Source organism: Pogonomyrmex barbatus, unplaced genomic scaffold, assembly GCF_055798465.1.
Source record: "Pogonomyrmex barbatus isolate J1 unplaced genomic scaffold, ASM5579846v1 scaffold1, whole genome shotgun sequence".
NCBI classification, from domain to species: domain Eukaryota; kingdom Metazoa; phylum Arthropoda; class Insecta; order Hymenoptera; family Formicidae; genus Pogonomyrmex; species Pogonomyrmex barbatus.
Genome location: NW_028297098.1, coordinates 5,040,769 through 5,068,716, shown reverse-complemented (window position 1 = coordinate 5,068,716; position 27,948 = coordinate 5,040,769). Strand labels below are relative to the sequence as shown.

Sequence of the window (27,948 nt, the reverse complement as noted above, 5' to 3'; positions counted from 1 at the left end):
ATCAAGCAACCAAGGTTGCAGTTTTCGATGCCACAATCGATGGACCACCCTGAACGATCATGCGCGTTACCGCCTGCGGTGAACGTGCCTGTTGATTTATTAATTCATCCATTATTCGCAACAATTAGTATTATTAACGGAAAACGAGCAAATTATACCAGACTGAAAGTAAATTGTTGAAAAAGAGAATCAAAACATTTCCCATGTTATCGTTCTTTATTTTAATTAAAAATTAATTTCTTCCTCTAATAATTTCCATCCTCTTTCATTCTGCAAAACTTTTATTGCAACGGTTATCATTAAAGTCTGTTAACACTGACATTGAAAATGTTTCCGTATTTCAACGTAGGATTAAAAAAATAAAATCAGAATGATTATTTTTTTTTGTTTTATCTATTGGAATTATTTTCATATTTCCTTAATACAGACATTTTATCTGTAAAATATCTGTGCAGCGCAAGAGTCCCCTTTAATCAAGATACCGCCAGCTCTTCTATACGTCTTCAATCTTATTTATGTCGAGCCGTGCGAAAAGGCATCTCGATTTTACGCATTTTTCTCAAGTGGCCTATGAATTATCGCCGTTCTTTCATCTCGAAAACGTCCGATCTCGCGCGTCGAGATTCTCTTCTTAGCTCGCAGACAGTCGTTCCGCGTATAATATCGCGGTCACTTGTCGCCCCATTCATCGGCGACCGCAGGCTCCTCTTTAGGCCCGTCATGGCTCAGGAAAAACGAGTAGCTTTTCACTCACCGCCGCAAACGTGCTCGTCACGCCGTTTCTCCCCGTGTGCATCGAGAGCGTGTTCTTTCCTCGTGGCATTCTAATTTATTGGCCAGCGCCATTGTCAGCGCCCTTAACGCGACCACACAGAATGTGAACGACACCTTTATGAACTCCCACGCCATTCACGACTTACGCAACCGCCCTCGCATTTTCTTACCCTCGCGTCTCCGCATTGTCAGCCTCGCTCTCCTCGATACACGCCGATAATCGCGACATACATTCCCCTCTTTTGTGCGTTTTAACTTTACACGTCGAATAGATACCACGACCGTTGTCGCGGACGATGCTCGCGGGACATTCGTGATTCGCCGGCTGTGACGGCCTCGACGAGAATCGGTGACAATGCCGAGGAAATATGATGAGGACAAGTCGAAAATGTTTCGGGTATTCCCTAAAAACTAGCTAGTTAAAATAGCTAAATTCAGACATCCATATTGCGTTATTTCACGATTCAATAATAAATAAAGCTTTTTATTTGAAGAAAGTTATGAATAAAATAGACATAATGCTAAGTGTCTCGTCATAAAGATAGATAAAGCATATATGCTATTACGCAATTGTGCAAAGAATACGCAGAAATAATTCTTAACGTACGTGCTTTTGCATATTTTCCCAATTGACCCAATGGCATACATGTAGATTGCAAAGTTATTACGAATTTCGACATATAGGAGTTAAAAGAATGAAAGGTTAATAAGCAATTACGATAATATGAAATTTAACAATGTAGTTTCCAGTAGCGTGCTGTATTATTGATTGTCATAATGTTCTTTTGAATAGAGGAAAGGAAAAAAGGAAACGAGTCAAAGATGAAGAGCTCATCTAGTCGGCCATAACGAAGCAATTTTGCACGGCTATTATGAATAAGCCGAAGGCATGCTGAGTTTTGTATTCAATATGTGACATGTATTTCATTGAACATTCTACCTGCATAATAGTAAATGATGTCTGAGCCTTTTCTTCTGAATATATCATCAAAGACTACCGATAGATTTGATTAAAATTTATGAATTTATTTATTTATTTATTTGTATTCTTTAAATTTCAGAACAGAAAAATGTTCATTTATGGTTTACTAAAGTCATAAATATATTTTTCTTTAATCTAGTCATCTAAATAAAATGAATGCTTGTCCATCCCTCATGAAAAAATTACTGATGAATGCCTAGATACACAAAACTATATATATTTTATAAAATCCAAAATTTAGAAAAACACGTTTTTTGAAAAATCATTGATTTCTTCTCTCGATTTTTTATACAATATAGTTACATTATATATTGCATTTTTTTTTTAATTATTTGATATGTACTTATAAATTATTTGAATTTATTTAAAGTAGAATAAGTGAGTACATTACACTTGTATTACTTTTAGGTTGGTAACTATTTTCTCTTCTTTTTTTGTTTGATTCTTTTATTTTCTGCTTTCACTGGTTGTTTTATAACTTCCTCTGTGTCCAATTCCTTCATATTTTCTGTTTCTAAATTGGCAACGGCTTGCGGTGGTGCAACTACAGATTCAGGTTCAGATGCAGGTATAGGCGGTGACATTGATGGTGGTTTAGGTGTTCTGAGTTCAAGTTCGACGTTCCTATTTTTCTGTTCAGAGTGCTCTGCTTTCTTCTTAACTCTTAATAAAAAGATATTCTGATTGCCCTCTGTTATGTGATCACTGTATACTTCCTGCGTTTCAGAGCTGAAGTGAGGATAAACCGTAATGGTCTTGCATTGATGGTTATCTTGTCCATCACTGCACGATCTGATCTGCAAAAATTTTAATTATATATCTTTTTTAGCAAAAAGAAATTAAAATTATAAATTGTATTAACATGTTTGTTTCCTTCAATTTGTTTTCATATTTTCTTCTGAAGATTTTATATAAATTAAAAATGATAAAACTATATTTATCAATTAAAAAATTATATAAATGTACAAAAAAATGTTTACAAAATAAATAATAGTTTCTGATTCGATGTACGCTTTGATTTAAATTTAATTTATATATTGATCTATTTTGTTTTTTCTTATTTGCGCGAATAAAAAACCGGTACTTTTTTTAAATTTTGAATCGCAAACAAACTTTGTAAGCGAGCGTTTGTGATGTATAAGGAGGCTCTTTCTTTCCGTAGAAACGGGATGCCGAATGAACGCGAAATATAATACGATCATCATAATCTGCGTTGATTATTTTGGGGCCTGTTTTACTCGTTGGTCTCTGAATTTCGACACAATCGCAAGGTGGATCCCATTCCCGTTTCTTTTTTGATTTATTTTTATCTTTCTCCAATCTGATAATTAACTGGTTACTAATCATTTCTGCACCGATCTCTTGATAATATTTTGAACAAACATCCTTGACAAGTGAATTTGACGAGGATAATGGCGGACAAGGCGAATGAGATATTGGAGGATAGAGGCATACATCTAAAACATTTTAAAATTATTTTAACAAAATTGTAGAATTGTAGATAGATACGTACGTATTTTATTTTAGAAAAATAATTTATAAAGTTTTCTCATTTTCTATTAATTCTATTAGATAATTAAATATAATAAAAAAAAAATAAAAACAAACATAAAAATAGGATGAAGCTGATGTTAAATTAAACCCCAAATTTAATTAAAGTTTATTTTCTTCAAATTATTAATATTTACCTTTAGAAAACTGCATTTTTACTGATGATTTGAAGTAAAACAACTATTTATTTAACGTCCCATTTTTGTATAAAAATGTGGTTAGGATCTGTACAGTTTGTTGAAATCGATTTTTCAATTTGTCATATTTATGTTAGGAAACAAATGCACGTTGAAAACTACCATTTCCCTATTTCTACAAATCAATTATTTAAATCATGTCACCATTAGGATAACCTGTTCAAAATTTATGTAATAATTTACCATCATGTTACTCAATGTCCTGTTGTTTGTATACGTAAAAACAGAATTGTAAAAATGATTACGGCAACTTACAATTGTGGCTGTCCAGTAAAACCTTCCTTAATCCCTAAACCAATCGAATTGCAAGCACCTTGTTCTCCTTGCTGTTTCCAACTAGATAGAAGACTAGATAGAACTTTACATCATTCACAAATACGAGCATCACAATGTTGTCCGCAATTCGAAACGATAAAAAAACCAAGGCACATCTATCCAACATTCGAAAGCGAAGTTTGTTGCTGCGTTAATCGTAAAAGTTTTCATTATATTCTACCTACGCTCATGTTTAGAGCGTATTCCTTTCGCGCACCTATCATTAGCTTCTCCACAATGTTCTCATTGTTGCTGTAGATGCATTTAGAACATACTCGACACCTTCACGTAGACCAATAAGCGCAGCAGTGATTTCAAAAGAAAGCGTGAGCAAGCAGTTTCCAAGGAGCAGAAGTGAATCAAAGTTGAACATTGAAATGTCCAATACAGAGCAAACTCCAACTGACAAAGTTGTATCGGAGATCGTTAGAAAGAAGCAGCCGTACAAGGAAATCGAAGCTATCATCAATGACAATCGCGTCATCATCAGGATGCAGAAGGAACCGGTCAAAGAAGAGTACGATCCTCCGTGCGAATGCATTAGTCAGGTAGCCTCGAAAGAATCGGCATCGTCGAGCCGCATCAAGTGCGACGACGGTGTCACGTTCGATATGGCTGACGGAAATTTAAAATTCTGTCATACTCCTCGAGAGGACATGCCAGGGATAAAGAAAACTTGCGAGGAGATAGGATGTCGCACGGTCACTTTGTATCCACGCATAATAGATAAAGCTACAAGTGCGCGTACAACTTATCCGAGTAGACAAACTAAAAGTTCAAGAATGGAAAGAACAATCGATCTTGAGGAAAATCCAAATATTTTTCTATTGAGAATTAGAAAACACTGTGATAGTGGCGATAAAAGACAAAAGATCGATCTTGAATTTCGGACACCCCGACCATGGCTACCGAGGAATGGTAAGAAGAAGATCTCCTTGAATCTGAGAGATTAGAGAAACATGAAGATGACACTAATGAGAAACATAAAGATACTGACAAAATATATGAAGATCATATTGATGGAGAACATGGATGACATTAACGATCAATTTTTTTCATGAAGATGACATTTACGAAAAAATTGACACGCATAAAAAAATAATAAATAAGAAATATAAATTTTTAAAAATAAAATGTTGGAACATTTTTATGTATTTTTTATAATAATACATTTGCTCTTAATTTTATTTAATATTCCTATAATATATCCTACAACATTATATAATAACATCATTAATGTATTTTTGTATAAAATATTGTATGGTTAAAATGTGTCATAATAAAAAATTTTTTTACTTTTATTTCATAAAACAAAGAACAAAAATAGAAAAAATTTAATTTTAAAAAATATTATAATAAAATTTTTTTAAATATCTCTCTTTTTTTTAATTTTACTTAATAATCCTAAATTTACTATATTATTACATTTTTGCTTATTGTGTTCTCAAAAATTAAATTTATTAAATAATTTTCAATTTTCTTTACCTCTGAAAAATATAAATAACATAATATTTCAGGCAAAGAAAGAATATAATAAAATCTACTATGTTCTTATAAGATTAATCTTCATCTCATAAATCTCATAAGACTAATCTATCTATCAGTGTGATGAGGATAATTATTAATGCGTGTCAGATTAAATTTTCAGATTGTATGAGAAGATGAGAAATTGAGGATTCGGTAGTCAGCTCTTCTACTAAATTTTTTGTGTGCACTTAATTTGTGTCGGATCAGGTATATCTTTTCAGAATAATAGGAACACACAAGTTTGTACAAAACGCAACAGGTGTCAGACGTTGTTCTTTTCCTAAATTCCTAAAACGTTTCCTAAATTAAATCGATATGTTCATTAATAGAAATTGCTATATTTTTAAATTTATTAACATTTTTCTATATTTATGAATTCAACACATTTATTGCAGAAAAGATTATAGAAGTTAATAGCAAGATGTCCAATTCCTTTCATCTTTATGAAATGAAAAGATAATAGGCACTTCTTGATTTTAAACATATATCAGGCTAAGGTTAATCTATCTAATGGGTAAATAAAAAATACTTTAATTTTAAATAAATAATACATTTTATATTGTAGTATAATATCTATCTTATCAATAATTTATAAAATAAATGTTTAAAAAAAAAAAGAAATTAGCTTTAGTAGTTTAGTTGCAATCTAGATTACTTAATATTTCTTCTAATAATTACAGAATTTAGTAAAAATATTATTGCAAATTCGGCGAAAATTATATAGTACACAAATTTCTTGAATTTTTTTGCACATTTTCGACGATGTACGCGATAGATGTGTATGTAATCTAGCAATATAAAGCTATACAGACATAGCAGTCACAAAGCTTCCTGAAATCTCGTCATTGCCGTGCAACACTGTCTATATTCCCAAAGATATTTAAGCGGAATATACCTATTACGACAAGAAAGAAATCTCGAAAAATCTCCGGATCGATTCTCACGATTCGAAGCTTGGAGTCAGGTGCGCACATGAATGGACTCCTGGCTTTCATTCATCTCTTAGAGATTCGAATAGCCACCCGCCCACCAAGGCCCCTATTTTTTTGACGTCCAACAGTCTTGTAAGAATGGAAAAGAGTATAAAGAAAAAAAAACGATGATTTCTCAGTGAAGTGCGCGACTCGAAATCGAATTATTTTCAGTCGTCCTGTTCTATTGATGCATATAATGAATATAAGCCGAGGCTTATTTGACTAGAGTGTGATTTTTCAATTCATCTGATAGCTTTTGATAATTCTGAATTTATTAATACACGAATTTCTATAAGAAATTGTGACATTGATTTAACAGTAAATCACTTAATGTAGAAAAATGTAATTGTATCTTTCTGAAAGCAAGTGAAAGCAATAAAAATATAAAAAATTTAAAATAATTCTAAATAATTTTCAGAAAAAAAAAGGATATCCAATTTCAACAATATTTAAATTATTCGAATCGTATCAATAGATATTTTTAATTACTAAAATTATTGTGAATATAAAACTAATGCGTAAATGTGTGATATATTTTTCTAACGACGTAGTTGAAATGAATATATTTTTCTAACGACGTAGTTGAAATATTATCAATAGCTTCTAATAGAAACAGATACGTAGTGTTATAATGAACATGTGTGCATTAACTAATTTTCCAAGGTCGCACAAAACAAATGTCTTATCACTTGTCTTGTTATCGAACATGTTAATTTACATCAAACTATCAGACTAATGAAATTTTACATGTTTGAATAAGAAGGAATTATTAAAATCTTTTCAGTTTTTAATAAAATTTAAAACATCTTTATTATAATGCGTTTGACAATATGTTAAACATATACAGTTTTTATTTTTATATATTTTTGTGATTACTAAAAAAAATGTACGCTATATATAACAATAAAAAGATTTTACTTTACTCTTCGTAAATGTTATTACGTAAAAAAGAGTCAACATTTAATACTCTTTAATTAAATAATACTATTTAAATTGTAATCTTAAAAAAAAAAAGAATAAATATACTATATATTCCTATAGTAATATTTTTTGACAACTAAGCAAGTAATAAAAAAAATTTATTATACATTTTTCATTATAATAAAACTTTTTACTGCATTATTTACTGAATACTTTTTTAATGATAAACAATTGTCAATGTGACATTTTATATATATTGCATATTATAGTATTTTTTAATACACTTCTGCATATTACTTAATTATGATTATAAAATTGAATGTATTAAAGGCGCACAAAGATGCGTAAAGATGCAAATAAATGCTGTTAAATCTGGCAATCTTTTGTTATTACATATGCTTATTATAATTTGTTTAGACAATAACACTTGTTAATTTATTTTTTTTTAATATTTCATTACCATTTGAGTCATTTATTTTAAAACAATTTAATTTTGTTCAACATATATGTATTATAAATTTTTTATATTAATAATATTAACATTCTAATACTGCCAGCTATATTGTTTAAATATAACTAAATATTTAATACTATTTAGCTAAGTAAAATATAAAGAAACTATAAATTTATGTTTTTGTTATGACTTTTTTATTTTGGCAGTATAATGATATAAAAATAAATAATAAAAATTATGTATTTGAATGTTGTTAATGCCAAGTAAAATTTCATATATGGAAAGAATAGTTTTGTTGAAATATCTACATATAATCATATAGTCATAGATAATATAAAATATCTAAATATAGATGGTCACATAGAAAATATAGATGATCATATTTAAAAATAATGTTTATTAAAATAATTATGTAAGATGTTTAAAATTGATAACAAAAAATTTTTACAATTATCATATTAAGTATGTTACAAAATTATTTTTAGATTTGTGTCTAAAATTAAATACAGCATATTTAAATACAGCAAAACCATTATTCTATGCAAAATAAAAATCATATTTTTTTGCAGTAGGATATATGAAAAAATAATAATTAATATATCTCAATTTTATTATTACATTATATTATTATACATTATATTTTTATATTTTTATTATTATATTTATTATTATTTTTGTGTTTGCAAAAGAAATAAGTAAATAGTGATTAAGTATAAAAAATATAATATTTTGTTTTTCGTAGGTACTGAAGTATGAGTACTGAAGTGTAAGTAGATAGATAGATACTAAGAAAAGTATACAATACATTGATAATATCTTTAATGTTTGCATAATACATGTGTACAAGTGATAAAGTGATGTTTTCTTAACAGAGACAATGGAGAACAGAAATAAGAAAAAATGCAACATATGCTCGAACTATAAATAAATTAAAATGTTAACTTGGATGACTGATTGGTACGGCCGTTGGGTGACTGATAACGCGCTACATATAAATTGTAGCTGTGTTCTGTCTTACTTTTTAGTAGTAGTTCGAAAGGAAATCCAGAAAGTCGACAAAATAGCGATTGAAAATTAACGAATATCAAATAAAAAAATTATTATGACAGGAATTTACAATCTGTGTCTTGTAATCGTAGTGGTTACAGGCGTAACCGCAGTTGATTACTGCAACATAGAATCATGCAAATGGAAAAATAGCATTCATACTATGTGTCAATTTACCGTAAGTAACAACGGCAACAAATATGAATAGCATTTTGTAAGTTCGCTATCATCGTTAGCGCAGTTTCTTTGTAATATTTAAAAACGTTTTTCAACAAATTATAATTTATATAATTTATTGCGTAATTAAATTTTTTATTCACAGAATTAATATTTTAGCCTAATCAAAAATTTAAGTAATTAAATAAGAAAAAGCAATATTTAATATCCAGAAAATCCAAAATTTAAACACAAACATTTAAAAAACATCTTAGATATTTTCAATAAAGATATCTTTAAAATGTTTTTAAATTAAATATATCTGATTTATTTTGTTCAAATTTGAAATATATAAAATTTTTATAATATTTTCAAAATTAATTTAAAAAGAATAATCTAATTAATACTAATAATCTAATTAAACTTTGTATTTTTTTATTATGATTACCCGCATTAAATATTTTTATAATTTTATATCCTATTTTTTATTAAAGTCCTTGTGACTTCTACTTAAGCTATAAAAATTTTTAAGCATATTATTTAATAAAGGCATCATTTTGCAAAATACTAAAAGTATCAGGAAAATTAAAGAAACTGTTGGAAATTATTACCTTCATAATATTAAAAAAATAAATATACATAATAATAATAATATCTTCATATTATGATTCATGTACTATATAATTATTTTTTCAAGTGTTCTCGTCTTTCTCTTAAAAGATATTTATTAAATATTATTATTAAGATTTAAGCTAAATGTATATTAAAGTTAAGAAACATATTGACTTTTACACATGTCATATAATTTCAATAAAATGATACATCTAGATATTAATATGACTGACTATTTATATGTATTTTAAATTTTTGATTTATTATTTCTAATTATAATAACAAAAAAAAACAATCAAAAAAAAGAACAAAAAAAAATGTAAGTATCTTATTAAATAGTAACACATAGTATATAAATTAAAGCCGTTCCTTTCTGTGTAAAATTGTGTTCTTTAAAAACCAGTAAGAAGATCTTAATAGCTAAAAGAGAACAGAAAACATATTTTATATATACATATATACATTATATTATATAGTATAATATCATATTGTATACAGAAAAGTTTTCTATTATTTTGCAATGTTCAATAATTAATAAGATGTTAAAATTAATAAAAATTTACAAAAAGCGTGCGTCTGAGCGAAAAGACAATTCAGCGTATATTATCCGTGTTTACTGTTATCAGAAGCGCGACAAGATATTTAAAAATGTAATTATAAGTAATAGACTATTCGCTTATAATGTAGATTTCTAAACACCAATGTATAAAAAAATCATATTATTTCAACTAAATAAAAATTGTTAATTTTTTTCTCTTTAAAAGCGTTATAATTGAGATGCTTAATAAAAATTTGATTTTAATATATTAGAGTGTACTTAGCTAATTCTATAAAATTATATTGCAGTCATCAAAACCAGCACAAACATGCGGAAATAATCCACACGTTGGCCTTAATGATAATGAAAAATGGAGTATAGTAAATAAACACAACGAACTGAGACAGAAAGTCGCATCAGGTCAAGAAACAAGAGGAAATCCAGGTCCACAACCTTCAGCAAAAAGCATGCCAAACTTGGTAAAATAGTATTTAATAAAATTGTTAATAGTAAGTTAAGATATGTAAAATTTAGAGAAACATTAGGTAAAAATACACACACACACACACACACACACACACACACACACACACCACACACACACACACACACACATCACACACACACACACACACACACCACACACACACACACACACACACACACACACACACACACACACACACACACACACACACACACACACCACACACACACACACACATATATATATACATACATATACATACATATATACATACATATATATATACATACATATATATACATACATATATACATACATAATTATTTATAATATCTATATTTAAAAGAATTTAGTCCCGAGAAATATTCGAATGGAAATTTTGTAAAGAAAATATATGAAAATATGAAAATATTTTCCTTCGATCATATATAACTAAAAAAAAAGATTTATAAAAATAAAATATTATTTATAATCTCATGCAATATAATATATAAAAAAACACGTTTACAATAAATATATTAATACACACAAAAATATAATACAAATTAAAATAGGAACAATGTAATGATATATAAAATTACAAATAGAATTTGTTCTTGTTTAATTATATATATATATATATAATTTTATATACACATATACATTTTTTAGTCCTGGGACAATCAACTTGCAGAAATTGCGCAAAGATGGGCCAATCAATGCAAATTCGAGCATGATAAATGTAGAGACGTAGGTAAATATCGGAATACATGTATAAATACATTTTATTATTGCATATTATATAAATATATAATTTATTGATTTATTTATTAGCTAATAATATGTGGTATTGCAGCTAAGTATCAAGTTGGTCAAAACATAGCCATATCATATGCTTCCGGCCAAAACACATCGTCTTTGGGAGATCTTATTCAGCTCTGGTATGATGAAGTATCCAAGTTTGATAAAAAGGAAGTTTATAAGTATAAGTAAGTATCTTTCTATTTTAGGATTAAATGTTTTAATCATACATTTTAATCATACTTTCAGATTTTGTAGTATTGACAATGAATACGTATATTAAAATTCAAACTAATCTTTTAGGTTGCATTTATATAGATACAAAACATAATTAGCATAGACAATATAGAATATAGAATAATATTCTAAACAATAAACATTAATTAAAATAATTCTCAAAATGCATTTGTGACATATTTTCTAATAAATCTCTAAAATATTTGTAAATCTCTAAAATTTGATTTGTAGATTTGATCCAGAAACAGGCCATTACACTCAAGTTGTTTGGGGTAAGACAACTACAATTGGTTGTGGACGAGCAAAATATAACGATCCTAAGAGCAATTTCGTTGCGCATTTACTTGTTTGTAATTATGGTCCAAGTGGAAATTTCCAAAATAAACCAGTATATGAGACATAAAGCAATAAATCCGATAAATAATAAATGTAATGTAATAATACAATGTTACATAAGAAAAACTAAAAATAAATACAAAACTGTAATATTCCTTATCTAAACTAAAAATAAACAGTTACAATTACTATAATGGTAATAATAAAAAGCAAAATTTTTCTTTCTGTTTCTCTTCTTCTCTTTTCTTTTTCCTTCTTTTTAATACTGTCTAGTAAATTTTCTTCAGGTTTAAATATTAAATTAAATTAAATATATTTTAAAATACAAGATAAAAGGTAAAAATACATATAATTTCAGCTAGTTTAATATATCTAGAAACAAAGATGTAGAATAAATAAAATAATATAATTTTTTTAATTTTTAAAACATATGAATAATTACACATATTTGTATAAAACAATCACATATATTTTACATTAACCTCACTATTTTGTTTTTAAAATGTTAAAACTGTTTTAAAAATGTTAAAACAAAATCATTCAAAAATATTATAAATCATTTTATATTTCGTATTTTACATTAGAATGTAAAAAAATTTATTTAATAATTTTACAAAGCACACGTGAGTTTCAATCAATCAAATAAAAATTAATGTTTAATATTTATAAAGGTTAGTTTTCTATTTTTAAAATAAATACATTTCAGTTTTTCACTATAGATTTACAATCATTTTTCTATATTTTTATTAACAATGATAAAAATTTTTTTGTAACTAAGGAAGTAATAAATAATATCAGAATAATCAGAATAACAACACAGTACGTGACATAAAAATGATAATAACATATAAAAGAAACAAATTTTGTAATCTATTTTTAAATTTAATATTCTTTACATTTATTCTTTATAAAGTTTATAAACAATATTTAAATTATATTTTTCGTCGCTATTCTCAGTTTTTTTTATAAATCTTTAAATATATATATCCATAAAATTTATATGTTTTTAAAATAATATCGATATATATGTATTACTTAACACAATTATTAATAAACTATTTCAAACATTAATTGATAAAACTATTTATTATTTATTTATATTTTATAAAATTAATTATAAGATAATATATAAATTTTGCAATTGTATACAGATTATATATTAATAATATCGTTTCAGGGACAGAAATTAAAAAAAGATATCACTTCCATCACGAAAAATCGTAAAAGAATGAAATAAAAAAGAAAATATGCACGAAAATCGTATTAAAAAATAATACTGAAAATAATGATAATATTTTTGTACGATAATGTTTAGCATATAAATTCAAATTTTATTTTTTGTTTAAAGTTGAATTTTTTAAACTTTAGCTACAAGTTGTCTCAACAGACCCATTCAAGGAATAGAAAACATTAAATTAAAAGAATGGAAGGAATTTCTACTTTATTGTGTTTTGCTATAATAATGGGAAAATTTATTGGTATGTTTGCAACAGATTACTGCAATGTGCAGTCATGTGCGAATAAAGCAAGTCATACATTATGCAAGTATACTGTAAGTAGAATTATTTGTCCACTATAAGATGTATATTTTTAAATTATACAAATTTTTTTCTTTCTTTTCTTTAATTTAATAAAAATCTAAAATGTATAAAAATAAATTTTATTTTATCTAAAAACGTTATTTTTTAAAAGATATTATCGAAATAAAAAATTATTTATGAATAATTTAATTTACATATTGCTAATTCTGTAATGTTACATTATAGTCAACAGAACCAGCGGCACAATGCACGGAATGGAGTAATCGAGGTTTTAATGACGCTCAGAAGAAAATTATAGTAAAAAAACATAATGAATTGAGACGAAAAGTTGCATCAGGTCAAGAAAACAGTGGAAGACCCGGCCCGCAACCTGCAGCAAAAAACATGCCAGATTTGGTAAGATGATGTATAATATATTATTAACAGCAAGTTAAAACATTTAAAATAAAGAGAGCATAATTAAATAAATATTTATATTCTTATTTAAAACAATAAAATCTCTCTTTAAATTTTTTCTTTCTATTTTTAATATTTTATATTTATAACAAACAATGTTGTGTAACACAGAAAGAATATACATATATAAATGTTTAAAAAAAAGTACACGCTTAAATTATAAATACAAAAATAGATATAACACAGATAAAATAACATAAATAAAATTACAAATAAAGTATTGTTCTAAAATTTGGTCCTGGATATAATCTCTGATGTTGGACACATATATTTACATATATTTATACACATATGCAAATATATTTTTTTAGAAATGGGATGATGAACTAGAGAAAATTGCACAAAGATGGGCTGATCAGTGCAATTTCAGCCATGATGAGTGTAGAGATGTAGGTAAGTAATTCTTTATACAATTACATTTATAATGAATTACGTTTACAATGAATTGTATATGCAACGCAATTTATTAATAAATAATGTATAATTGTTGTAGACAGATTTTCAGTCGGTCAGAATATAGCTATGTCATCTATGAGTTCTTCAGGCACCGAGTCTGATGAAACTCGTTTGAATAATATGATCCAAATGTGGTACAATGAAGTCAAAATGTTTGATAGAAATCAGATTTCCAACTATAAGTAAGTATTTGAAATACTGTAAAAATTCTATTCATATATAAATTTTATAATAAATATAAATTTTTACATTTATAATTATAGTAAACATATATGTTATAATATTAATTTCTCTTTTTAAATGGTTTCAAAAGCTTTAAATATAAGGATATATCATCGCATAAATATTTTATTACATAATTGTAACATAAATACTTTATTACATAATATATAATATTATGCATAATATATAATATTATACTTAATATATAATATTATGTAATTTCTAATATTTTAAATATAATATAATTTAAAATAACTGAGTATGTTTATCGTAAATCTATATTTCATAATATATTTTTTAATGAATCTAAATATGAATTTATAGATTCGATGTAAATACAGGCCATTATACTCAACTTGTCTGGGCTAAAACAAGATTAATCGGTTGCGGACGAATATCATATAAAAAACCAAATGATTGGAAGATACTTTATCTAGTTTGCAATTATGGTCCAAGTGGAAATTATATCGGTGAAAAAATATATGAAATTAAGAAATAAATATAACTAACGCAAATATATTATAGACAATTTAAAAAAATCAGCAACACGAAAGAAGATAAAAGTAAGAAAATAAATATAAGCAATATATTTTATCAATACTGATTCATAATTATAATTTTCATAATAATATTAACGAAGGGAATCGTCTTAATATTTTTCCCTATATTTTTCTCTTTATTCATCTATAAACTATCTATATTATTATAAAATATATATAAAAATTTTTTTTATAATTAATAAACATAGTATTAATAAATATAGCATTAATAATTATAACAAGATAAAAAAATAACAGGAAACATAATCCAAATGTACTATTACAAAAATTAATTATAAAATTATTCATAAATCTTGCGGTTTTATAACTAACAACATTGTTTTAAAAATGAAGATTGAAAACAAAGATTGACGTGATCCATATCCTAATTCGCCAGCTCTCTCGATTAACGGATTATATTACTCGCATTACTTCTTCCGTTTACAAACTACTCATCCCCGCGGACAATTTGGCCTGCCGTAGTGATCCTTCGGATCCCGAGCGATCCGAAGTTTTCAGGTGCGCGTAACGAGAAACGTCAGCGCGTATTCATCGTCTTTGAACGGTGAATTGCGAATGGATACAAGCGATCCATATATCAGAAAGTCAGCGGCGCCCCGGGTGTGCCCGTAGCTTCCCGGTGAGAGCGCCGGAACACACACTCAATCGTGCGCGCACACATGCACATAGGAATCGACGAGATCCCCGAAAAAGAAGCGATATCTCGCGTAAAACGTAAAGGAGGGAAGGTGACCGGCCATTAGGGGCTCTAAATGCTTTTTAAAACCGGATTCCGGGAGGAACGTATCGAGTGTCGGACGCGCAACAATGACGCGGGCAAACATTCCGACATACAGGCCCACCCGCGGTGTGCATCGTTGCACGAGGGATGCGATCTGCGACACGGTCGGCGCAACGTGCAGGTAATGTTTGGACTTTTCGTAGCAGGCGAGAAGAATAAACGGCGGTAGCGAAAGCGGATGAATTTGTATTCGCTGACAGCGATTTCCTCGGAGCGGTAGCTATTAGGCGGGAGATCGGCTGTAAACATATTGGGAATTCAAATGACGCAAAAAATAACTGCCGAATCTGGTCCCGCTGTATGATATAATGTATGTGTATAAAAGTGTTGCTAATATGTAGCCAGTTCAATCAACAGATGAAAAACAGATGAAAAAAAAAAAAAAGATAGAAATAGAAATAGATCATTTGATGTATGCTGCAACTGATCGCCTTGAGCCACATGTCAGTTTTAATTTCGGTAACGAAAATCAAATTGTTAAATAATACAAAATTACAAAAAAATTACTGCCATTTGAGTGAATTCGAATAGTAATGTTTTTTATTTTTGTTTTACCTGAAAAAATGGAGACTTGAAGTGGAGTAATCTGTTTATTTTGCCAACAAGTACAAAAGACAGATATCATAAATATTTGGCGTCTATAATCGACTTATAATAATGACAGATTATCGCTGTAATCTGAGATTAGGGCAGGTTTTTCCAGGGCTATAATCCGGCATTCAAGTCGGATCGTTTAATCCAAGAAAACCCTGCTCATAAGGATTATAAGATCTAGAATAGGTCAGGTCGATGGCAAGCTACCTGCTAAGGACCAATAAAAGAAAGAACAAGAAAGAGAATAAAAGACTTTCTAATTATAAAGAAGAGTTTAATATCAAAGTTGGAGCTTCTTCTTGTTGAATTAAAAATTCTAAAACAGTATCTAATGAGAGAATGTGTGTCTAAAAAGGATAGAACTTGGCTGGCTATTAAGAGAAAAAGAGGAACTTTTAGAATAAAAAAAAAAAAAGAGAGAGAGAGAAGTTTTGCACCCTTAGAAAATGACGCCGGAATTTAGTGTAGTGCATAAACGGGGACAGAGAATGGGAAGAAAGGATCGTCCTCTAGAGAAAGAACTTTAGAGAGTTCAGTCATATATCTGTAGAACGGTAGGAGGGTGTCAACGAGCCCGACGGAAACCCAGCGGGGATTCCGCTACCCGAATTGCTACTGAAACTCCCCGTGTGAGAATCTGGCACACTTAAAGCTAAGTTACCGCAGCAGAGGATTATCCAGTCCTGTCAGTTGCGATCGTATTCGTGTCACATCGCGGATAGAAGTTAATATTTGCGTGCCGCTCGTAACTCCGTCTTAATTCCAAAGTTTGTATCAATTATCGATTTGTATTCAATTGGATCTTTAGAAAAAAAAAAATTATTAAAACATTTATAATTCCTCGATCTAAAGCGATTAAAAGAAGATATACATCGATAAAAATCTTTTAGTTTTTCGAATTATACAACAAACGTATTTAATTAAAATTAGTAAAGATATCTATTATTAAACATTTGTAAATTGAGAAAATACGTTTTATATAAGTTATGTTTTAATCTGAAAACGTAAACGTCATTTCAACAAATAATTTCAACAAATAAGTTTCAGAATGTTCTACCATTAATTCTTTCTCTCGTTATACTGTAATATAAGACGTATATATTTCATGTTATTAATTTCACGGGATATATATTCATAAAACAATCATTTAAACAATTATTATAAAGCAATTGCAAAATTTTAATTGTAATAAAAAGAATTAATACAAATTCAAATCAAATTTTAAAAGATTTCTGAAGAAAATTAATCACACTCAATTTTTTTAACTCTTTTTAGACTTCCCTTGGAATCAGATTCATACGTAACCACGAAACATCCCATAAAAACGTATTGTAATGAAAAAAAAGGCGGAAAAAGAGCATAGATACAGAGACGCGTGTGCGTTTCTGAGGGTGAAAGGGCGCAACCCACTGTCCTTCCCCCTATAGCGCATCGCGTAAACGAGCAAGGGGATTCTATTACACGAGGGGTTGCAGTCAGCACGGCTGGTGACGCCATCTTGAATTTAATCGTCGGGAAAATGGTGGTGGTTCCGATAGCAATGTTGATAGACGAATATTGCTATCTAATTTAAATAATTAATTTATAACATGCGCTTATACTTGCGTGAGGACTGATGTATAAATTTTTCAGAGAAATACTTTGCTGTTAATATTTAAATTACACAATAATAATATTTAAAAAAATAGATGTAGTGATGTTTTAAATTATTAATATTTCGACCATCTATTTCAATTATAAAAATATATTAAGAGTATAATAAAAGTTTAAACTCATTAATATAACTTGTGTGCTACAAATATTTGTTCGCTGCAATGACAAAGTATTAATTCTTTAATAAAAAAATCAATACATTTCATTATTCACGATAAAATATTATGATGATAAGCATTGCAATAATCCTAAAATGTTATAATTAAAATTGCATTTTTTAAAAATTTAAGAAAATTTGTCATTAAGATAAAAAATATGAAATAAGCTCTCGTTTAAATATTATTAATTTATAAATATTTATTTTTTCTAATTAAAACAATAAATTCATCAAATATATAACAAATATAAATGTAATAAATACGTATAATACAAAATATATATACTTATTTTCGAATACATTTTGTGAAATTATTAGACGTAAACATTCTATGAATATTTACATCTAATACATCACAATTTTACATATATTTGTATATATATATTTACACTTAATACATTACATTACTAAAATATATGTATATTACATCTAACTTATTTCAAATATATAACGAGAACTTCAAATAGTATTTATTTCAATTTACATGTATATGTAATGTATATATTATATATTTATATATATTATATACATACATAAATATATTGTATATATACATATTATCATTCAGTTTTCCTTTTAATTTTTAATTTTTAATTATGATTAGAATATATTAGGCGATCCGTCGGCGCTGTTTTTGATAATAATTTTATGATTAATGCGAATCTTATTTAAATCGTATAAATAATTGTATCAAAAATATTTAGATGTGATTTAAAATTCCCAAGGCAATTGAGGCATTGTATCATACAAAATATATGGTTGACATTTTATAGCAAATATAGTATATAATGATATATATACTAATCAGACATATCAGATATCCTATACTACAGCTACCAAAAATTATTGTAATGTTTACAATTGACATTACGAAAGTTGGGTCTTTGTCAAAGTGATCGAGCGTATTTGATTTTTTTCTATCAATGATGATCCAATGTCAGATCTGATAGAGATATGGTCCAAGTTCGGTAGTGTGCTGAAATGGATAACTCAGAGAAGCGATCACGCCCAATGCTGCTGTCGAAACGCGATATGAATCACGTGCCTCATGAGTCCTCATATGTTTCTTAAGATGATCCTTCCGTCCGAATCGTTTTTTGCAAAAGACACACGAGTAAGGTCGAACGCCAGTGTGGATTCGCTTGTGCCGCGTTAGTTCTTCGTTTCTGGTGAACCGTTTTCCACAAGATTCAACATCGCACTTGAATGGTCTCTCGCCTGTAGAAACGAAAATCCTGCGTGTTGGATTCTTGTTCAAACGATTATTTATTTATTTGTCCTGTGATTATTCGTGAAAATGATATTTTCATTTAAGAATAATCCTTTCAAATCGAAATCAATTAGAAAACAACCATGAATATTTACATACAAATTTGTTACGCGAAATAATAACTGAAGTACTTGATCCCAAAACCTAGATTTATACGAGTGAAAATCCTTTTTGCAAATTATAAATCTTACTGAAGGTAGTTATAAAATATTTTTTAAACATGCAATATATTGAATAAAAAATATATATTAAAATCTTGCGGTAATAAACCTTCAGAAGAATCTTTTTATGTCTGTCCAAAAATATTCTTTAAATTAAAAAAACCCTTTAATACAATTTTATAAAATAAAATTAAAAGAATAATTCGTTAAATCACCTTTAAAGATTCTGTCAAGATACTATTGCATAAACAATTATTTAAAAATGTTTAAAAATTTCTAAAAAATTTCTCTACGCGTGGATTTTTGTTTATATTATATAAAAACATCACATAAATATATAAATTATATTAAAAACTTTAAAGGGCTTTTGTCTCGTTATCAATGAATACCAATCTTTATTCTTTATATATTTAAGTATAAGAATTGATTTAAAGAATTAAACATTATGAAGAAATATAAGATAAAAAAAATAATTAACAATTAACATTAATTTTTAACTAACCTGTGTGTATGCGAATGTGTCCGGTAAGCTGACCGCCGTTACTGAACGCCATACTGCAATGCGGACAGTTGTGCTTTTTCGGGCGCATCTTCTTTATCTCTTTGGCAACGGCATCTTGCCGATGCACCATCTGTACCGCTTCTTCCATGGAATGATTATAAAAATTTAGAGGAAGAATACCAGGATAGATCCCAGCTTGAAATCCGGGATGTATCGCAGGATAGATACCAGAATGTATCCTAGGAACATCAGAAACGTAACGCGATTCGATCATCGAGCTTATAGTCCATGGTGGTCCCGCAACGTCTGAATTTGTGATCGGATAAACACCGTCGTTAATCGATACGAAACCCTCCGACGATCGAAATTCTCTAAGCGTCGAGAGACAATCCGGCGAAATGACGTCACTAGAATCGTTAAATTCGTCCGAATCTCGAGTGGAGGTCGCACACGACACGGGAACCATCGAATCCACTGGTTGCTGCGAACGAGGAACACGTGAGTTTTTCTTTACATTCTGCACGTTGCCGGCGAAGGTGTTCTCATCTTCGAGGGATGGAATAGTTCTGCTCGCTATGTCATCGGAAGACACGCTTCCCCGTATTCGTGCGTGACGAAAATCGCTTAACGACGTTGAAGCTACCGTTCTTCGATTCAAGAGATGATCGTCACATACTTCAGGCGCTTCGGCGGTCGATGTCGTCGAAGAAACAATCCGTTCATCGTCCTCCTGCCTGCTGCATGACATGTCGCGGAGTGTGTTGATATCGGTGATGATTTCGGAAGCTTCGTTTGCCGTTTCCAAACTGTCCCAAGGACGAAATAAACCCGCGGTCTTGGATTTGGACATCTTCGGAAGGATTAATATTAATAATGAGCACTTTACTGTATCCGTCATGTGAGACTTCACCGTCTCGATTACGGATAAAACAGCCAACGCATCCGAGATCAACGAGAACCGTTCAGGATAACTGAATACAAATCTAAGCTTACTTCGATGTTATATAGAAATATTTCCCCCTGCTGACGGCCTTTTGGGGGTCGAGCCAATCCACTTTAGGGATGGAGTAGCGGAGGAGGGATCGTCCTTCGTAAAGCATCGGTTGCAGAAGGATGAAAGCGTGGACGCCGTTGGCAGTAGGGCCGTAGGTGGGTTTTAGAGGGGCCTGTCGAGGGCTCGATGTGAGATACGCAGCCCCTTTGTAGTGAATTAATCGGTCGCTGCGGCCACGGGGCTCTCGCCCCTTTTGTCACGAGGGAGCACGAGTGCCAGGCAGAAGGAGGGAGGAAGGGAGAAATACGATCAGCGTCGAAAGTCACCGCCGTTGAAAGGATAGGGAACGCCAATGCAGAACCGATACGAACGATATCGAAGGGTTGCAAGGCCTATCGAGGACCCACCCCGTTCGCTCGAGCATGTCGCTTTCCTCAAACTATTCCAATGAGGCACGCCCGTGACAGGAAATTTCACATTGACGCCGATTGTTATTGGTTCGCAGAAGGGTTGACAATTCCCAACAATCCTCGCACAAGCGTGGGAGATCTTGCTCAAGATGAAACGTTTCTTATTTAGTCGATGTTTGTTAACTCAACTGTCATAAACATCTTTTTAAACAATGTATTATTATTTATTTCATTAACATAAATGATATTTAATAAATAATTTTTTAATAGATAATTATTTTTATTAAGAGATAACTACAGTAATTTTAAACTTTATGTTTAAAATGTTACAGATATAGGAGCACTAATCATTTGTTTCTTATAATTCTTTCGTCGGATTTCAATAATTTTTGAAATATATTTAAATACTAAAATTTTCGCTTTTCTCTCTTTTTTATATGATGCCTTGTATATCATGCAATTATATAATATAAAATCATATAAATGATATATAAAATCAGTATATATATATAAAATGACATATTACATAAAATCAGCTTTTTATGTTTATTTTTATTTATTTTGTGTAATTAAATAAATCTTAACTTAAAAGAAATATTTAAATATTTTAACAGTTTTAAAAAGTCAACACAAAATAATCTAATAAATAGGTAATGAAATAATAAATAAATTTTATTGCAACTCGTTTATCTACAATTTTATTTTTCTATATATAGTATAGCTTAATGTGGATTGATTTATGTAAATTGAAAGAATAAAAGCTTCTTTATAAAAGCTGTTTTCAAAAATTAATAAATAGATCATTTTATGCATAATAAGAATTGTATCAGATAACCAGATCATTGATGATTGCTCAGAAACTAGAAACAGATTTTGTAAATGTCTACTGCAAATTTTATTGATAAGATATCACAGAAATATAAGATTATATAGAATGTAACACATCTTTCATAGAATATAATGACAAGAAGAGACAGAAAAGAATACGTCAAAGAAGAAAATGTCTCTTAACAATTTGTTATTATATTGCTAACATTTTGCTTATTAGAAGATATATGTAGATCATATAACAAAGGTTTCTAAGGATGATACTTCGCAAAAACATTGATTTATTGTAACATTCAGGGAGACAAAGAAAACGAGAAATTCGGCCTTACCACCCCAATAACAGATAGCCACTCCTGCGGACCTACGCCACCCTCCTCAACTGTTTCGCTTCGACCAATTGTGACGACACTCTTCTGTCAAAACGATGTTTCTATGAAACCGAATGATACCAAGCTCTGCCCCTCGTTGCATTCGACATCATCGCTGCTGTTTGTTTTATTAAAGATTTTGTTGCCTGAATTGCGTACAATTATATAAAGTTTGTAATTTTGTATATTACACAATTTTAACTAATAAATTTTAATAGCAATTTAAAATATTTATAAAAATGCATAAGCATGCAAATAATATAGGTTTTAAAAATAAATAAATTTTCTTCTCATTATATTTTCAAAATTCATATATATATATATTTAATTTAATTTGATAAATTGCTACCAGACTTTCATCTAATGATAATTTTTAAAACTTAAAAATTTAGATAGTTTAAAAAAATTCTTTTTTATTTTTTTCATTTGCGTATTTTCATTATGCTCTATTTGAATAGATGTCAACTTGATGATGAATTGATCTGTATCTAAGAAGTTACCTTAGTTTCCTTTTTACTGATCGTTCTCGATTCGTCTTATTTAAAGTGACAGATTTCATAACAGTCAGTTACCTCTATCGTGTGTCGAGTGTCAAGTTGCGTCTTCGATAATAAAAAGGACGAAGGTGGTTGTTGACTCAACAATTTGTCCATCACAAATTTCTATCGGTCGACATGGACCAAGACATGAATCTTTTTTATTTCTTATTATGTGATACCATTTCTAAAATCTATAAAATATTTGCAATTTGTATAGAAGTTATAATAATTTCAGATTGGCGTTATCAATTGACGTTAAATCAATAATTTTGTCATTCAAGATAAATAAATTTTGGTCTTTTTTATGTTTAATTGTTAGATATTTTTTATTAATTAATTTATTAAATAATATAAATAAAAGTGTCTAAATTAATTTAGATTATCTAAGTTAATTTATTATTTAAATTTATAAGCAACTTTACTCTTACAAAATTAATTTTTATTCCAAAATTTGATATTAATTTTTTAACATTTTGCAGCATATGTTGATGTTAATGATTTTATAAAAAATCTAAAACGGAGCTATGGCTGATGAACATGTTTGAATGTCGTGTTATGAAATGGTGTATTAAAAGATCTATCAAACGAGCACCTTTGCATGATAGTTTTGCCCTATGTGCTACAATTGTCAGGAATTGATTTCGACCAAAAAAAAACATGAGCGATCGTGGGTGCATCGCTTTCGTTTCATACTATCGCTTCCTGAAGTTCCATTGTATATCCGTCAATGACCGATGATGGATCAGACGTCTACAAATATCGTACATTTCACCCAATTTTACTGAATTTATTGGGAGCACATTTTTTTCGCAGATTGCTGCGGTTTAAAAAGGTTTATTGTAATCGTTATTGTAAAAACTCGCGTCACAAAAATATGAAGCATTGCAACCGTCCGACGGCCCTTAGTGCACTTAATATTCGATTGTTCTGTACACTTCATATTTCCAATCTTTGAATACGAAACATAAAGTACATTAATATATTTAATGTTTTATTAATTTTATTAATATTTATATTTATTATAATTTATTTGCAATTTAGTTGAAGCGTTAAGTAATATTACATATTTGCATTTCTTAAATATAAAATTTGTTAAAAATGTGTTTATTAAAAAAATTATAAATATTTAAACATTTATATATCAGTTAAAGAAGAAAAGTTTACTTGAAGAATTATTAATTATTAACATACGAAAAGCAGAATTTTTCAGAAATGTTATAACTTTCTCGCACAATTATAATTTATATTAATAACAAAAATTATATAATGGTATATTTAACAAATTAGATTTAGTTTTAATTATTAAATTTTAACAATTTTACAATTTTACAAAATATGTTTTTTGTAAAATACCGCGAATGTATATATGCACGGTAATATTCAAGGCAATCAGGAGAAAAATCTATGTAAAATATTTAAAAAAAGGAGACAGAGAAATACCGAATTTTACCTTTAGTATGATATAATATGATATAGTAAAAACGGTGGAAATGCACATGGGTACACATGCACGGCGATCAACGATAACAAAGACAACTTGTCGCTGCGGTAAGAAGAAAAAAGTGGCATAAATCATTGGCGGGTACCCGCCGATGAATCTCGTCGGGCTCATCCACGTGGAAGGGGCATAATCAAATTTCGCCCCGCCATGCGAGGGGCGGCGACTCTTGCGGTCGTGCACACTTTCAAGGCCTTTCTGTTTGCCAAGAGGGTGGGACCTGGTCGAGGGTTATTATAGGGCTCACCCTGGGCTCTCCCGTGAATATTCCCCCCCGGAGAAGTATGGGGTGCGTTACTCCCAGAAAGTCATCCAGTCATCCGACCATCTAGCAGCCACCAGACAATTGCGCGTGACGTGACGTGACGTGACACCACTCTCTTAGAAATGTTACTTTTTGCCAGAAAACAAATCTCACACAGAAGAAAATCTTATAGAATAAATTTTATAGATGAAAAAAATGTGAATATCTTCTTTGCCATTAAATTTATTCTAATTTCAAGAGTCGATAATTATTTTCCAGATAAAAAATACAACTATCATAATTATTTTTCTTCTCTATCGCAATTTATAAAAAAGATACATCATGTGTATCATTATTATCTAAACTGTAATGATATATTACATCTTTATGATTTATTTCTGATCTATCTTGAAAAAATTATCAAAGAAATCTTCTGGTAGAATATTATAAATAACTTTTAGAAAATTCAAAGTCTTATTTTAGAAAAGACATACGTCTTACAATTTGAATAAAATAAAAAAAACAAGTAAATATTCCTTTGGCGGAATATTATTAATAAAATTGTGAAAACTGAGTCCCTGTACAACTGCTAATAATATTTTTGCCGTCTGTTTGCTTATAAAATCAATATATATTTTATAATTTCTTTTGCATGAAATGAAGAGAGATTTACTTTTCAGATGTCTCTCTTAAATATTATATTTTGAAAGTCTGTTATTTGTAGATCCTTGAAACACGGAAAAAATAAAGATAATCACAAGAATATAAAGAAATATAAAAAAAAGAAGACAGAAAATAATTTTGTATTATTTGCTAAGGCAAAAATAATCGTGCCACCTCCATGCCGATATTTTCGTCATCGATATCGATCAAAAAATCGATGCGGTTTATCTCACCGTCCATTAATCAAAGATACAACTTCCGCGCGAGTGAATCTTCCACCGTTCGAAGAGCTACAGGAGGAATAGATACTATAATAAAAGATCGTTCTGCCAGATGGCCCGTGCCCGATACCAAAAGAGAGACTCTTTCTCTCGCACTTTCTTTCTGCCTCTGTCTGTCCTTTCGAATATGCTCTTCCTCTCTTTCTCCGACCAACCTCAGTCTTTTCCTTCAGGATGAGCAGTCGTAAGTGATCTTCACGGGTTTATGTTCTATAAAGCATATGCGTTCACAAGCGTTGATATGAAATTATATAATGTCTCTTCTTTCGCATTTATTTGGAGAACTCTTGTATTCTCATCATAATATATATATATATATATATATATATATATATATATATATATATATTTTATTTAAATAAAACATTTATTAATTTTGATCTAAGGAACAAATAAAAAACAAATGCAATATTTAGAAATAAAAGAAATCGTAGATAAGTGCATAACATATTGGCAATGTATATTTGCGCGATCTATTTTATTTTAAATATTACCTTTTTAATCTCCTTCAAAAGTTAAATATTATTGTGATATTATTGTGAAAATTATAATTTCTTATTATATTGAATAATATAATCATATTAATTATTATATGTTACATTATTTTATCTCGGCAATATTCGAGTAACATTTGATAAGTAGTTAATGTATTTAAAGTTTAATTTGTATTACTGTCAACATTAAATATTAAATTTTTAAGATCTATAAAAGCAAAAAATATATTTGGATTTATCTTTTTATTTTCGATCTGTTCATTTTTACTTCTACAATGATGATGCACATATTTATCCATCACAGCTGTCTTCGTTGCGCTGTCAGGAACGAACGTTTCCCGTAAACGTTCATGTCCATGTTGAATCGAGAATACGTTCGTCGGTCACTTTGACGCGTGGCACATTTGCCAGTTTTGTAGTCGAACAACCCTTTCAATAAAAGGCAGAAAAATGCCGCGCGAAATTTACAGGCATCGCTCTTTTCAGGATTTTCCTTTATGTTCTACCAAGAGGTATCACCTGTTTCCCTACTGTACTCCACCATGATCTAAGAACACGTGTCTTTCGTTTGATAAAGAAAAAAAAAATCATAAAAATATAATATCTAATTTTTAGTTTAGATAGTAATATCATTAACAAAATGACAATACTAATACGATTTTATAAATAATCAACAATAAATAATCACAATAGTTATTTTGTATAGTGTGAATCGGGAGATATTAATTTTTTATTTATATCTTTTCTAATCAATTTCTGGTATGAATCGTATAATATCTGCGAAACTATATTAGATATTAAATCGAAATGAATTGAGAGATGTCTTCAATCTACTTTTTCAGGCCTACTTTCACAAACTGTCCATGACGAATTACGTGATTTGTCACGCAACATCCCTATGTCGCTTTTAATCCTCTGGTTTCAAATCCTGCGTGTATGCTCACATTGACACTTAGACGAAAGGGACCATAGCGAATTAAAAAGCCAAACTTTTTTAAGAATGTCTGGCATTCATGGTCGTTATTCTAAACGTAACAAAAGTGTTACTAAACACCATAACGCATTTTATGATATAAAGATCTGATTTCAAATTTGATATAAAAAAATGATAAAATCCAAATTAATAAAAAAAAAGACAAGAATTCAACTGATTAATTCTGTACATTAAACAGACTTTTAGTTATTAAATTTTTTTATTACATATTTCAATTAAACACTATAGTTTATAGTTCAATAATTATAAACATTATCATAAAAAACGTAGAGACTATTTTTAAAATATATGTAATTTTTAATGATTATAATAAATTAATAATATTAATATTACATAGACAAATTTCTGTTTATTTTAAATTTGATTTTCATTTTCAATAAATGTTTATTAGTGT

At 28.9% G+C, this 27,948-nt stretch overlaps 5 protein-coding genes across 5 annotated transcripts; 3 read left to right on the top strand and 2 right to left on the bottom strand.

The window, feature by feature from the left end:
- Window positions 1-815: 815 nt before the first annotated feature.
- Window positions 816-3,223, bottom strand: LOC105432524 (uncharacterized; the record flags this gene model as incomplete). The annotated part of the gene is made up of 2 exons (XM_011647375.3): window positions 816-2,553; window positions 2,870-3,223. Coding segments are annotated over 2 exons (735 nt in total), but the record flags the coding sequence as incomplete, so codon positions are not given.
- An 834-nt stretch (window positions 3,224-4,057) lies between these two features.
- LOC105432428 (uncharacterized) lies at window positions 4,058-4,901 on the top strand. Its single transcript, XM_011647237.3, is given in 2 exon segments — window positions 4,058-4,737; window positions 4,740-4,901. Coding segments are annotated over 2 exon segments (657 nt in total). The 5' UTR covers window positions 4,058-4,196; the 3' UTR covers window positions 4,856-4,901.
- Window positions 4,902-8,687: 3,786 nt separating this feature from the next.
- On the top strand, window positions 8,688-12,103 carry LOC105432430 (venom allergen 3-like). Its single transcript, XM_011647238.2, has 5 exons — window positions 8,688-8,920; window positions 10,357-10,527; window positions 11,187-11,268; window positions 11,371-11,503; window positions 11,784-12,103. The coding sequence occupies exons 1-5, from the start codon at window positions 8,798-8,800 to the stop codon at window positions 11,953-11,955; spliced, it is 681 nt and encodes a 226-aa protein (XP_011645540.2). The 5' UTR covers window positions 8,688-8,797; the 3' UTR covers window positions 11,956-12,103.
- Window positions 12,104-13,232: 1,129 nt separating this feature from the next.
- Window positions 13,233-15,198, top strand: LOC105432431 (venom allergen 3-like). The gene is made up of 5 exons (XM_011647239.2): window positions 13,233-13,440; window positions 13,655-13,825; window positions 14,197-14,278; window positions 14,379-14,523; window positions 14,888-15,198. Exons 1-5 carry the CDS (start codon window positions 13,312-13,314, stop codon window positions 15,060-15,062), a joined length of 702 nt encoding a protein of 233 aa, XP_011645541.2. The 5' UTR covers window positions 13,233-13,311; the 3' UTR covers window positions 15,063-15,198.
- Window positions 15,199-19,165: 3,967 nt separating this feature from the next.
- Window positions 19,166-21,091, bottom strand: LOC105432525 (uncharacterized). The gene is made up of 2 exons (XM_011647376.2): window positions 20,242-21,091; window positions 19,166-19,526 (listed from the first exon to the last, which is right to left on the bottom strand). Exons 1-2 carry the CDS (start codon window positions 21,089-21,091, stop codon window positions 19,246-19,248), a joined length of 1,131 nt encoding a protein of 376 aa, XP_011645678.2. The 3' UTR covers window positions 19,166-19,245.
- Window positions 21,092-27,948: the final 6,857 nt, after the last annotated feature.